The following is a 14,950-nucleotide window of genomic DNA, read 5'->3' as shown; positions in this document are numbered from 1 at the left end:
CGCGGCCGCCAAGGGCAGCGCGGCAGCAGCGCTCCCCGGGAAGCCCCTGGAAAGGCCCGGCCTTTCCCCACGCGGCGACGACCGCCCGGCGCTCAGAGCGGAGCCGCTGGAGCCGAGGGGAGGGGCAGCTCCTTACCCATCGCCGCGCGGGCGGCGCGCACCCGCCTGTGCCAGCGCCACCAGCCCGCAGGTCCCCCGAGCACCACAGCCGCGGCCATGCTGCGCCCCCGCGCCGAGTGACCTCCGGCCGGCCGCCACCCGCCCCGGCACCTCGCCACCGCCGCCCGCGCGCTGGGAGCGGCAGCTGCGCCAGCCAACCACTGACGCCTCTTGGCGGGACCCAGCCAATGGGAGCGCACATTCGTGTCTTCCGCGGCCGGCCGGCCCCGCCTGCCGCCCCGTAACGGATGGGGCTGGCCCCGCTCCCCTCTCCCGGAGCGCGAAGCGGGGCGGGGCGGGGGCCGGGCAGGCGATGGGGCTCCTTATTGGGGCAGCGGAGCTGGCGACGGGGTGGTGGGTAACTGTATCCCGCTGCCTGTGGCTTTCCCGCGGGAGGCGTTTCCTTCCAGCCCTCCTTCTTGCCTGTGCCTGACTGTTGCGGCCTCTCTTTCCTGCTCGCCGCCGGGAGGGCCGCTTGTCTGCGGGGAGGGACGGAAGGCAGGGCTCGCATTTTGGCGGAGGCGGTTTGTGGTGCGAGACGCTGGGGGACGCGCGGCCCGGCCCGAGGTTCCGCCGGCCGCGGCCCTGCGAGCCCCCGGGTCTCCCAGCGCTGCGCACTCGGCGGCCTCGGGCTGAGGGAGGAGGCTGCGCTGTGCTGGTTGTGCTGTCAGATGGCAAATGGGCGCTGGAGCTCCTGGCCGGCTTCATCCTGCCGAGAGCGCGGTTCCCGAAGGCCTGTCGGGGCTCATCAACATCGATTAGGTTTGTGTTTGAACGAGCAATTAACAGCTGTGCTGCTCAGCCACAGCACAGCACTTGACAGGACTCAGACCTCGCTGTCAATCAGGGGGAGTTTCAGGCCCTGCAGGAGTGTGAGGGAGCAGGCCAGACTCTAAGGGAGGGCAGGGTGGAGACAGGTGAATCATAGAATGGTTTGGGTTGGAAGGGACCTCTGGAGATCATCTAGTCCAACCCACCTGCTAAAGCAGGTTCACCTAGAGTAGACTGCACTGGAATTAGTCCAGGCGGGTCTTGAATGTGACCAGAGAAGGAGACTCCACAACCTCTCTGGGGAGCCTGTTCCAGTGCTCTGTCACCCTCAAAGTAATGAAGTTTTTCCTCGTATTCAGATGGAACCTCCTATGCTTCAGTCTGTGCCCCTCCTCCTATTGTTGAGCACCACTGAAAGGAGTCTGGTCCTATCTTTTTGACATCCACCCTTGAGATTTTTATAAACATTGATGAGATCCCCTCTCAGCCTTCTCCAGGCTGAACAGACCCGGGTCTTTCAGTCTCTCTTCATAAGAAAAGATGCTCCAGACCCCCAATCATCTTTGTAGCCTGCTGCTGGACTCCGTCCAGTAATTCCTTGTCCTTCTTAAACTGGGGAGCCCAGAACTGGACACAGTACTCCAGATGCAGCCTCACCAGGGCCTCACCAGAACCTCCTTCAACCTGCTGGTCACACTCTTCTTAATGCATCCCAGGATCCCATTGGCCTTCTTGGCCACAAGGGCACATTGTTGACTCATGGTCAACCTGTTGTCAACCAGAACTCCCAAGTCCTTCTCTGTAGTGCTGCTTTCCAGCAGGTTCACTGCCTCCTCAGAACAAGGCTTCAGTGCCAGGCCTGCAACTACCACCTTTCTCTCTCGTGAAGAAAATAGTTAATTTCCTGACAGCAAAACTTGCCTGAATTTGTTGTGGAGAAATGCTGAGTACTCCCTCAATGATTAGGTTACTTCTGAGAGATCAGAGGTTTTTTTTGTACCTGTCAGGTAGTATCACAGACTTCTGGGAAAATGTAATCTGTAATAGATTTCAGGTCTCTTTACGTCAACTATTCACTCAGTTATATGTTAGCACAGTATGAGCCTGACTCTTCTTCAGTACCATGCTATATTTTTTTATATTTGGCCCTATAAAGCAATGGGTGACACACAGTTAAATTAACCCAGCTCGACATAAAGGAATTTTGTGGGCAGTGAAGAAGGCTATGATTATACAGTAGCTTTACTCTGGCGTGACCAAGTACTACCACTCAACAGGCTGATCTTGAACTGTCACCCAGTTGCTTTTTTCTCTTGATGCCTCTCAGCTGAGCACTAAGACAGTACGACTTGAGAAGGAAAAAAGATCTCTGCAGCTAAGGCAAGGAAAGAGACACACAAAACCAGAAACCCTTTAATTTGTCAGCACTTTGCAAACCATTTGAAGCCTCAGCAACTCATATATACCAATATTTTTCATAAGCACACTTGCTCCTTCCACAGTGCCATTTGAAGTGTGCCAAGTGAATGAAGCTACTGAGCTATGTTTACTTTTTTCCTCAATGGGGATGAGGTTGACAACCATCTTGAGCACAAATTTTGTTGGGATGAGGAGGAGTGTAATTCCTCATCGATACAGCGATACTGGCTGAAATCTGTGCTAAAGTGTAGTCCAAATAAGGTCTTTGGAAGGCATTAAAACCTGAATTTTATATGTAGTCACACAGAACTTCGATAATGGGTTTTTGTAGTTGGTTTGTGGGGTTTTTGGTTTTGTTGTTTTGGGGGTTCTTTTTGCCTTCCGGCATGGTTCTTCACTGCCTTACATTTTCAGAGTCATTGACCCTTTTCTAATTGGCTGTAGATTCCTACCAAGTATGAACTGAGTTAGAATAATAATTAATTTTAACATTTTGATGGCTTAAGAATAGAGAGGTGGATCAGTGTGGTGGACCACTACATGTGGTCCTTGCATTCAGATTTTTAACCCTCATTACAAGATGCAGCTTTACCTGCATAGCTGCATCTTTTTCTAGACATGTATCATGTCTAAGAGGGTTTTATTTGTGTAGGTATAAATAAAACATTATTTGTTTAAAATGTGTATGAGGAGAATTTCACTTTGTACCAGCATAATAAAAATACACTTGCAAACAAAGGATGAGAATGTGAAAAAAGGAAAGTCCTATTGATAGAAGTGTAGTAGACTCAGCCTTATATTACTTTGCCAAAATACCTGTGGCTAACTATTGTTACAGACATGTCTGCTGTTAACTTACTATAGTTTTTACATCTCTTTTGTACAGAACATGCTTTTGCAGACAGATGAAATACTTGACATTAGACTGAATGGAATCTCTGTTCACATAATGAACACTGATGCAATGGATATTAGTGGTTTAGTACCTCTAAGGTAGCCAGCACGGGAAGGAAGCATTTGCGGGACCAGATGGTGCAGGGTCACCACACTGCAGAGCATTTTCAGGAGGAAACAGAAAATTAAATTAATGGTGTTGTTGTGTTTTTTATTTTCTCCACAATGCACTCTAGAGATGTTTGAACTTTCAGTGGGCTTATAGTAAAATCAGCTCATTTTGTTAAAAATAATTTTGCTTTTTGTAAAAGTTTATCTCACTATAAATTAAGCCTTCTTGGTTAATTTTGTTTTGTGTATTTCTTATTCTTTGCCAACCTAATAACATTCTTCCCACTTAAAATGAAGAAAAAAAGTATTGTTAACTTCAAAATACTTTTAAGTAAATAGCCATGAAAGCTTTTACTGATATTAAAACCCAGGATAAAAATGTTCTGGTTTTTGGTGGTGATGGTGGCGTGTTTTTTTTTACCACAACAAAGCAGCAGTATCTTCTTACTCACACCTAGTAAGACAGTGTTTCATAAAGATGTGTATGTCATTATTCTGAAATCGTTAACTAGTTAAAATGCAAATAAATTATTACTTGTATAGCTTGGTTCTACAAATTATTAATTTTCCTTGTGTTAAAAATGGGGATACATACCTCGTTTGAGTGCATACAACCCCTATTTTTTCAAGTAAAATGCTTTAAAGTAATGTAAGTAAAATCTAAAGTTGTCTATTAAAAAAACCAAACTCATTAGATATTTTAAAATACATTGAAGTGCCAAAAAAGGTTTCCAGAAATCAGTGACTGTACCGCAAACATGCCACAAAGGGGAACTGTTAACAAGTGTGCCTTTGCCAATGGTAGGAAGATTGCCAACATTTAATTGGCTTTAAAGTTTTGTTCTGTCAATGGTGTATTGTATCTTACAAGCAGTAATGCCAGCCTCATGATTGAGGCATGAAATGAGACCTCAAAATATCTGACTGATTATGGCAGGAAAGAACTATTTTTCCTAAGGAAAACTTGCTAGCCTACTTGTTCTTCTAGTGTAGGTAAAGAGTTCAGTTTGTACAACATATCAAAAAGAACAGCATAAAAATAGTATATGAGAATGACAAGTCATAAACATATAAATGGCCTGTATTTGCTTTCATCAGTAAATCTTATAGTGCTATATAAAAAAGAGTATAAATGTCATTATAAGAACTGATCTTTTAGCTGCCAAAGCCATTTAAGTCAGTTGCTCCCTGAACCTAGGTATACCTGCAGGACCCCCAGTCAGTCCAGTCAGTTCAGTTGTTTTTTGACACCTTTCTATACTGGACCTGTGAAATGAGCATGATTTAAAAAAAATCCTCACTGCTTTTGCCCTACCTGCTCATCCCCATCTCTGCATTACAGTTTACGGCCCTCTCAGGTGTGCCGCTGTGACTGCTGTTAACCTGCACCTTTTTGTTCTTTTCACATCATCAAAAAGTGCTTGCACTGGCACATGCTGATCCTCACTGAATGGGCCAAGCTGGAAAGCTCTTAAATCAGCTCCTAAACTACTGGTGTTGGTAATGTAAAACCACATTCTTGGTCATGGGAAGACTAATGAGGTTCCCAGTCTCACACAACACGTCAGTGACAGAAAAGGGAAAGGAAATGCAACTTTCTTCACTCTCATCGTATAACCATGTCACACCCATTACCATTATTAGCATGTTCATTAAGCCACATTGCCTTGCTGTTATTAATGCATAGTTATATCACCTTGCTTTGTAGAGTGCTACTGTCACATTTCTGCAGCATTTGAGAAATGCTGAGAAAAAGGTACAGCACTTTCATACTGCATGCCCTGTATCCCTATATCCCAGCTCATAAGGTCATCAAAAACTTGTGTATATTTACTTACAACATTACCCAATGAATGCTTAGTGACATTGTACATGTAAACCTTGGTATTTAAGTGACTGACATTTATTTTCTCACGCTGTAAGAAATATGCGTAGACTTAGGTGTGCTTCTTAACATTTGTGACATTAAAACATGGGTGTTAAAACATGAGAACTTGTCAGAGCACTCGTAATACAGAAAGCAGCTGCTGTTGATGTGCTACAGTACATTAGTAGGTAGGTAGTTCTCTACCTGTTGGTACTGTGTGCCCACTAAGTTCCAGGATATGTAGAGAAACATAAACATGTAAATAAACAGAAAATAAGAAAGCTACTATTTTTATTCTTAGTACTGGAAAAGTGGCCATCTTACTTTGCTTTAAAGGTTTCATATGGGAAGACAAAACAAATAATTAAAAATCCTCCTACAAATATAGGATATTTATAGCATATTTAGGTCCTTTTGAATTTTATTAGATTTAGGGATTTTTTTCCCTTAATAAGGAACCTCTGAAAGCAAAGGGAAATATATGCACTATGTCATGTTACAGTAAAGGTATTTATGTTCACTTTTAGAGTCTGCTCTTGACTGTAACTTTATTGATGTGGGATAATAACATTTGATCAGGTGGGGTTTTTTTAATTTTTTCATTAATTTATGAAGATTTCCTTTTCAGGACATAGAGTTTTATAGTCTGCGTTGATAACCAAGCACAATTTTCACTGAATTTAGCAAGAGTTACAAGCATACGAGACCTATAAAATAGGACCCTCGTTGCAGAGTGATATTTAAATTTGACACTGACACTACTTAGTGTAGCCAAAAGAAACCGCAGTGGATGCAACAGTACATTTGAGACTTGATTCAAAATAAATTGGCAGCCGAGTCTACAGTGTTTTATTCCTCCTTCTAACCTTTCATCTTGCATATGTTGCCTTTACTTATCTACATAGGAGAGCTTTCATAATGTTTGTAAAATGCAATAAAAGTGCAGTGAAGCTGCTCAGGAATTCCTGAGCTGCAAATAGTTGGAGCTGGAAGGGCATTCCAGAGAAATATCTCTGCATATTTCCTCTCTGACTGGTCACTTCTAGAGACAGACTACTGGGCTAGAGGGACCTTGTGTCCAACATCAGACATTCTTCACACTTGTAAATATTTGAGTTGGAATTCTTGGAGCAGCGTTCATTTCCTAGCTGTTTGCACTTCACTAGATAACTAACTGGAATGTATAAATATCAATGCAAGTGGTTATTTTTGCCTACTGAAAACAAACCAAACCAACACACACACACACAAAGCAACAAAACACAACCAACCAAACATAAAACAAAAACTTGTGTAATCTGAACCGCTTTATTTCTTGCTGAATTGTATGATATATTCTGCAGCATTATGTTATTTGATAATCAACCCTGACCTGAATATGTGTGATATTCTGAATACTGCATATACTTAACGGGAACAAATTCCAGGCTTCTGTGTGAATGTATTACCCTAGGGGAGCATAGAAACTTTGTTTTGGTATGAACATTCACTCTCTGTTTTGTCAGAAGCATTTGCACTGTAGTTTGGAAACTGGTTGCATCTCACTGGGACATGAGGCGAATGTTAGAAAGGGCAGGTTATGGCAGGGTACCAATGCATATGTATTTGTACTAAATGATACCAATTTCAGTTAAGCACTAGAGTTTTTTGCCCTCTTTTTAGCCCTGATAAATCCCATTAAGATGTTTAGGCTAGACTGTGCTGACTGGGTTTCTTGGAAGAGCTGAAGAGATTCAAGTACCCGTTTCCCAGAAGAATTCAATCATCTCATTCAAGTTCTCTTCAAAATCCCACCCAAGTAAAATGCAATAGAGATACTTTAGCTGGATGAATTTCATTGGAAAATGCTGTGGAGAACAAGTCCTTTCAATCACAGCATTTTGCTTTATGAAATGTGTCACAGTCCTGGTTATGAGCAAATTCAATCACTACTGTCTTTCACAAATGAGTAGGATGTTGTATGTTGGTGATTGTGTATAGGTTGTACCATGAACAATATAGAGCTGTTCCATTTGGAAAATTGTCTCAAAAAAAATTATAAGTGTAAGGATCTGTATAGCATCCCATGGCAATTCGTGGTTGGTTTTTGTGTTTTAACTGAAAAATCCATTTCAGATTATTTTAATTTATTTAGAATCTGATGGTGGTTGTGTACAATACCTTCTTTTTACATGCTTATTTCGCATGACATAGAAATGCAAAGAGGAGGATGACTTTGGTTCAGATTTAGATGAACAGATTTTGCAAAAGCAGCTGTGAAAGGAAACAAAGTCCAGAATAAATATTGGTATATATGATAAATGTGTGATATCAGCCATGATCATTTTATTTAGACTTCTACCTGTAATGCACTACATATAGAACATACTGATTGATGTGGGAATTGCACAAAACAGTCACTCAATGCCCTTCTGCCATTGATGGGGTACTGACATAGGAAAAGAAAATGAATGTGGTAGGGCAGTGTGGAAAAGCAGTGTGGAAAAGTTACATGGTAAGCTGGTCTCAAACTTGAGGGGCCTGAGTAAGCATGAGGTAATTGTTGCCCAGGAAAAGATGCAGGCATATAAACCACAGAAAAAATAGATACATTTTTTTCCACCCAAATTTTGTATATCAATTTGAAAGCATCAACCTCACATTACTCTGGTAAAATTCGGAACTAACCTCCTTATGATACAGAAAGAGGAATCCTGGCAATAACTCAGTCCTTGGGTTTTCCTACATGAAAGCATAAAGCACATTGCTTCAGAAACATTTTCTTCATGTGGCATGATCCCGAACAGAGTCTTGGCTTTGCCAAAATGGGAGGTGATCTTGTTCCTATTGAGATTATTAAGATTTTTTTTTCTTGGTTTTAGAGGAAGCACCATAAGGTCCCCAGAGAACTAATGTGTATTAGGGGATATTCCTCATCGCTTGCTAGAAGAGTTAGTACCCAGGAACATAACCTCCTGCAGGTCAAGAGAGCAATTAATTAACTTTCAACAAAGAGACACTGTTACTTAAGTAACATAATTCAACACAAAAGAACCAGCTTCTATTTTCTATATTTGGTTGCAAAATTTGGACTCAATTTTATATGTTTTGTGCATGCAGTTAATAATAAATTTAATTCCTTTGGAATTTTAGCTATAAAGAGGATATAGGAAACATCAACTTTATGTGCAAAAGGACGGAGAAGACTTTTACAAGAAGTGCACACAAATCAATGTGGATCAACGTATCTCCTCTGTTCCACACAAAGACAAAACTACTGCAATTATTGTGGTCTTGTATTGTCTACATCGCCTGCCTTGCCTAGACTGACTGAAAGATTTTTGAAAGGAATTTGTAAGGTGAAGATTTGGAATGTAAACTGATACGAGACAATTAGTGGCAGAATATTTATTTTAACAGTTCTCCTTTCTGCCCTATTGAAAAATTAAGATTACTACACTTTATGTAATATTTAAGATTCGTAAATACAAACCACACATTTAGTCTAGCACTATAATTTCACCATGTGGCATGCATACCTATGGAATAGCTTGTTTATCATTAATTTTGTTTTTATTCTCTGTTATGTATGCACTTCCCTAATGCAGACTATTTTTGTAGGTTATTTTAAAGTAACAACATAAGAAAAGTAATAGTCAGCTGCAGTGAAAAATTGTAGAAGAAACTATCAGAAAACAATACTTTTTAGAAGGAATATGCTGTTTGTTCGTTAAAAAAATGATCCATGCTTCATCTGTGCTGTGATATGAACTCCAGTAGAGCAGAGTCACTAGGGTGTTGGTTACCAAAACAATAGGATAATTTGGTAAAGGTTGGCATTATACTGTCAGAGCTCTACAAAACAAAAACAAAACCCCAAACAAAAACAACCACAAAAAAATGAAAGACGTAATAATTTGCTTTCCTAAACTAAGAAAATGCAAACCATTTGTTACTGTACAACTTACTGAAATTAAAAAGCGATTTTTTTTTTTGTTTGGTCTCAGCTGGGAGATAAAGAGCATACATTACAAAGAGAGATGTTGATTACACTAAAAGTAACCAGTTAAATCTAGTCGAGAAATACATTTAAGAGCCTCCCCTTAAAACACAGTACTAAACTAAAACTTGGCTATGATTTAAAGCCTACTGCTACTAATACTACAACTACTACTAAATAAATAAGTAGAATACCACTAAAAGCAAATTACTGTACTATGGACACCTTGAATATAATTAAGTATAATCGGAATGCAAATCTGGTCTGTTGTGCCTGCCTTTTGATGTCTGACAATTTCCAGGAAAAGATACACAAGAAAAACTATTACAGTCTTCCAAAATCCAGAGATGTTGATTTAGGAAAACCAGAGTTTCCTGAGTCAGACTTCCTCATTATTATTATTTGTGTAAAACTGACATAGCATGCCTGATCATGTACAGAAACTGAAGTTTTGATTTACAAATAAGAAGGACTAAAAAATATTTTCCATTACTGATTTGTTTCAAAAAAACCCACAACTTTTTGAATGGTTTATTTGCCCCCTTCCCCCAGTAACACATTATCTTCACCAAACAAGAAATCAAACTTTGGTTTGTTACTATTAAAAATGAACATAAATGTATCGTTATCGCTGAAGTAATATAATCCTATTATCATTTTATTAGATAAGCAGTGACAATGTTGTGTTTGTAATAGCCTCCAGAGATACAATAAATCTAGCAGGGGAATGTCAGTCTGGTCCAAGACAGATTAAATTTAAAGAATTGGAATATAGTTCCCAGTAAACAAACACTTTGAGGTCAGGAGGTCGTACTTGCTCAGCTGTTCTGTATAAGCCCTATTGGAAATAACTTTCATACCATCACTGAGTATATTTCATGCTACCTAATAACACTGAGGGCCAAATGTTCTTGTGATATAAATGATTTCTAAGTGAAATATTGGGTGTAAAATGGTAAAAAAGCAATATGCAAATGGCAAATGAGGATGATGTTTGACATCCAGTTGGTGCCATTCATAAGATCTGCTCTTTTGTGGGGAAAGAATTCATACTGTTTGGAAGCTTGTTCAAATTCCCATTGACAAATGAGCTGATTTGGCACTGGCAACCCTGTGATTAATACAACAAAAACTAAGTCTATTTGAATTTAGAAGAGGACTAGGAAGAATATTCAGCCAATAAACTCTCCCTTGGCAGTTGACTAATTGCAGCAGAATGGGGACCGCAAGTCAACAAAGGTCTGGGAAGGAGAGAGAGAGCTACAGATTGAATTTGCTTTTGGCATCTCTTCTTACAGGGAGAGAAAATGCCTGGATTCTGGGAATGTGAAAATAAATAAATAAATCAATCTCAATGTGTGGTTTATTATGGGTAAAGTTCTCAAAAACTCTTAAGATAACTTGCTGTTTTTCAGACTCGTATGCCTAATTTAAAGGGAAAGCTGCACTACTTACAGGCAGTATTAGTAACAGATACTGTTGGCAAGCTTGGTGAGGTCTTGGTAGCATTTAAACAGGCAGTTTCATAAAGCCTTAAAAAGTCTTCTTCAACACAAATATAGTATATGCAAAATATGCAGATATACAGACCAAATGCTGCCCACTGACATATGCCAGTAGAGACAGCTGAAATACACACTGTAAAACAGATTCTAACCATGGTGGTTTTGTACAAAACACTTACTACAGGCCCTCTAGATCCTTTCTCATCTAGTGAACTACAGCCATATGTCATTGCTGTGACACTACAGTGTTTTTAAAAGAGTTGTTACCCACATTAATAATGTAAATCATATTTTGATTGAAAGATTCCAGTTCCAAATCACAACAACGCGTGACCACATTTCAGACAACATTGCTAACTTTGTTACATTATAACGTAAAATATTTATTAGCAAAAGGAGGAGCCATTTCTTAAATGTTTCTTTTTGTAGAAAGTTGTAGAAAAGTAAGCACTGCAGAATTCTGCCTTTTAAAAATATTCGTTATACAAGGAAAATAATTTGTGAAATAAGAAAAGGTATGAAAGTTTTTTAAAAAATATAGGATATGTGTGGTAAAATTATAGTTATAATTTCTAAGTGGGGCTGATCACATAAAATCAGAAAGATTGCATTACTTTCTGTATGTAAATTTGCAGAGCAAATGCAACATTCTGCTCTGTACAATATTAACAGATACAATAGAATAAAAAATAATCAGGGGGATGAATGAAAGACAGATTTTAATTTTAGCACTGTACTTCCTAGTAATTGATTTGTATGTAATGTATGTAACCATATGGTTATTATTTTTACATGGCATTTAAGGACTCATAATGTAGGAATTTCAGAACTCCAGCAGCAGGAGAAGGTGAGAACCTCTACTCAAGATCTGTTGACCAAGAAGTTTTCTGTACAAATAGCTACACAAGAGGTTTAGACCCCTCTCCAAGCTGAACGTACAGCTATGGAGAAAAGCAGCACAAGTCACTGTCTCAAGCCCCAGGACAGGCACAACCACTCACAAGGGTGCTCTGTGACCTGACAGACCTTCTCCTTGGTGCCAAATCAAGCCTGAGCATGACATTCTGCATTGGTTGGGTGATACTGGGCTGGGCAGGGTGATGTGAGGCAGCATCAAGCTCCCCAGGTTGAGCACATGATGCAACAGATGCAGCTGCTCAGGGAGCCAAGGAGTGAGAAAAATGAGTAAAGCTCTGGAGACACAAGAACTGCAAGAGCCAGGATAGGGGACCAGGAGACAGTGTTAGTATGAGGGCTCAGACATCTTTAGATCCTTTGGGAAAAATATGTACCACTAAGAGAAAATTGGAAAGCTGCCAAGCTTCTTGCAGATACAGACACATCTGTGCTCTGTCAGCAGTGGCAGCCAGTGCTGGAGGGTGACCCAGAAGGGGATACACGAAGAACGCTTGTAGGTGGCTGTGGAAAGTCTTTTTGCTTTCAGTCCCTCAGAGTTAAGCGCTGTGCCTTGAGGTACAAGAGCTTTGGAATCTCATTGCTTGTTTGTTTCCTGCCACATGCAGTTTTCCTGCCTCTGAAAACAAAATGTTGGTCATTTGGGAGCTTCCTATTACTTTCAGATAGCAAAGATAAAAGGCTGGGAGAAACAGTAAATCTACCAAAGCACACAAAACGAAGGTATTTACCTGTTCTATATCTGCTAAGATTTAAGTGACACCTACTCAGTGGTCATTTACATGTAGTTCTGTGCATGCCAGTATGAGGTATGCTGGAAGGAAAAAAAAAACCTTGCAAACATCATAAATAAGAAATGAAACACTCCCCCAGACCTGGGTCTCCAGTGCACATGTATTAATTACACACCAGAGAGTAAAGCCTCAGTATGTGCAAGCATTTAATTCATTATTTGCATTTATTAAAAACATTCCTTTTCACTTTAACAATACAGTAACCCAGCAGTGGAATAACAGCAATTCAAATGCGGTCATTTACAGACATGTGGTTTCTTGTGCCCATTGTACGGTGCAGCGCTGCCAAGTCTCACACCTTAGGAGTAAGCTCTTGCTCTCTCCTCTCTCTGTCACACACATACATACACACACACACAAAATTTACATGTCTGCTCTCACCTATACTCTTTTGGGAAAACCCACAAATTTCATCAATCTCACTCATACAGATTTAAAAATCCTGGCAGCTTTTGAATAGCTTTTCTTCATCAGCTGCAATTAAGTGTTGGAAAAGAAATCCAAAATATACGAAGAGAGACTTTCTCCTTAATAGGAAATGTTAGCAATAGTATGTGATTTCTAATATGTTCCAAAGTTTTGCCACGCCATCTTACTGGAAGGCAAAGTTTGCATGCCCTGTGATTAGATTTCCTTAAATGCTGGGCAATTCAGTGTTGTCAGCCATAATATAAAACATTATTTATAACTATTTAACTGTTTTAAGAGTATAGTTAATAGCTTTCTGTAACATGATCTTAAAGAAGTTGATTAAGTGTGCTTTACAACGTGACCAGAAAGAGCTTCCGATTAGTGACATCAATATATATTTTTTACATCTCACATGGCCCATACTTTTAAACGTTGGGAGTGTTAAAATAGGAGTCAAACCAAAATGAAATCAAATAATTAGAACTGAAATATTTCCTTAGCACACTTCATCAATATCACCATGTCACACCAACAGATTGAATATCCACAACATAAAGTACCTTTCTTTGGTAATAAAGACTAGAAATATATAATTTCTCTGTCACTTATACAAAGCAAAGATGGGCCTCAGGGGAAGAATTCAGGGCTGGATCCAAAACTCATCATGGCTTTGGTTCAGGCTGTAATGCAGAAAGTAAACAGAAAAAATGCTATGCTCTGGATCTGAATAACACTTCAAATATACCCAAGGTTAAACAGATGTGATGGGGACCCATTTCTAATTTCAAGGCTACAAATAGCTAAAGGATCCCAGAGGTTTAAAAAGGTAGTGTGCTTATTAAAATAGTAGAAGTTTTCCAAACATGCTCAACTCTGTTCCCCAAGAGTCTGTAATTGCCCCACACTTCCTTTGGCAATTCCGGTTAGCTGCTTACAGTGTTTATTCCTCGTTCATCTTGTGCCTGAAGAGGGACTTAAGTCTTATCCTGGCAAAGAAAGTCTCAGTATAATCACAAAGCGGAGGGATTTTCACATCTCAGACTGAATTTCAAACTTATTTTGTGTTTAGTAATATTCAAATCCAGTTACAGCATTCATATACATTTTTACCTTTTTTTCCTATCAAAATCAAAATCTTAATTTGCCATTGTATATTTGCCCTCATATTTATGCACTTAAGAAATTGCAACACTAAGAAAAAGGTTTTGCCAGCTTTTTATTTCCAAATAAATACCCTGATGAAATGTTTTTCGCCAAGAAATTGAGACGTATGTTCTTTGGGAATTGTACATACAGACACAAAATGAGAGAGAACTGATTTTTTCAGCCTTGAGAAGGCCACAGAGACACTCTATTGCTATCTACAACCAGCTAAGGAGAGAGTATAGAAAGATGGAACCAAACTCTTCAGAGCTGCACAATGAAAGAGGAAGAGGCAAGAGATAAAATGGGAACATAGGAAATTCTAATTTGATATAGAGAAACTTGTTTTACAATGAGTGTTTTCAAACACTGGAAGAGGTCCTCTAAGTGATTGTAGAATCTCCATCCTTGGAGATATACAAACTGTGGCCAGGCATGGCCCTGAGCAATACATTCTCCTTCAATGTGCTCTGGAGGTCCCTTCCAAGCTCCACAGTTCTGATTCTATGGCATATATAGCAAGAATTGCATCAAGAAGATACTTGACATTCACCATTTTTCCTTTAAAAAAATCTAAATATTGGCTAAACACTCGTTCTATGTGTGCAGAGTACAGTTCTGATATACATGGGAAGTATACTGTTTGTTGTAAAATGCTGTCTTGAATGAAAACAATTTCCTATTACTGAAATCAGTGGGGTTGGAAAGATGAAAATCAAGTCAGAAGGAGATGGGATTACTGCCGTCATACCTGTAATAAGCTTTTATAATTGAATTAGTATCTTAGAGTTACAGAGTCTCACAAGACTAGGGATTCACTAGAAATGCTGTTCAAACTTCTTTATTTTACAGTTTTAAATATTTTGCAAGGAATATAGGCAAAGATAGAAAAAGTGTTGTGTTTGTTTGTTTTTTGGGTTTTTTTTTGTTTGTTTGTTTGTTTTTCTGAAGAGCAGGCTTTTCCAAAAGGTTTATATCACAT

General features: G+C 39.6%; 1 protein-coding gene across 1 annotated transcript in view; it reads right to left on the bottom strand.

Annotated features, from left to right (window-relative positions):
- HIBADH (3-hydroxyisobutyrate dehydrogenase) overlaps positions 1-288 on the bottom strand; it is an 82,375-nt gene extending 82,087 nt beyond the window's left edge. Inside the window, exon 1 of the mRNA XM_082046244.1 lies at positions 137-288. Within this exon, the coding sequence (XP_081902370.1) occupies positions 137-218 (82 nt within the window). The 5' untranslated portion in view covers positions 219-288. The remainder of the gene's footprint in view (positions 1-136) is intronic.
- Between the last annotated feature and the right edge of the window lie 14,662 nt (positions 289-14,950).

Source organism: Streptopelia decaocto (assembly GCF_964273445.1).
Source record: "Streptopelia decaocto genome assembly, chromosome: 2".
Taxonomy (NCBI): Eukaryota; Metazoa; Chordata; class Aves; order Columbiformes; family Columbidae; genus Streptopelia; species Streptopelia decaocto.
Note: the sequence above shows the minus strand (reverse complement) of the source record. Positions and strands in the feature narration are given on the sequence as shown.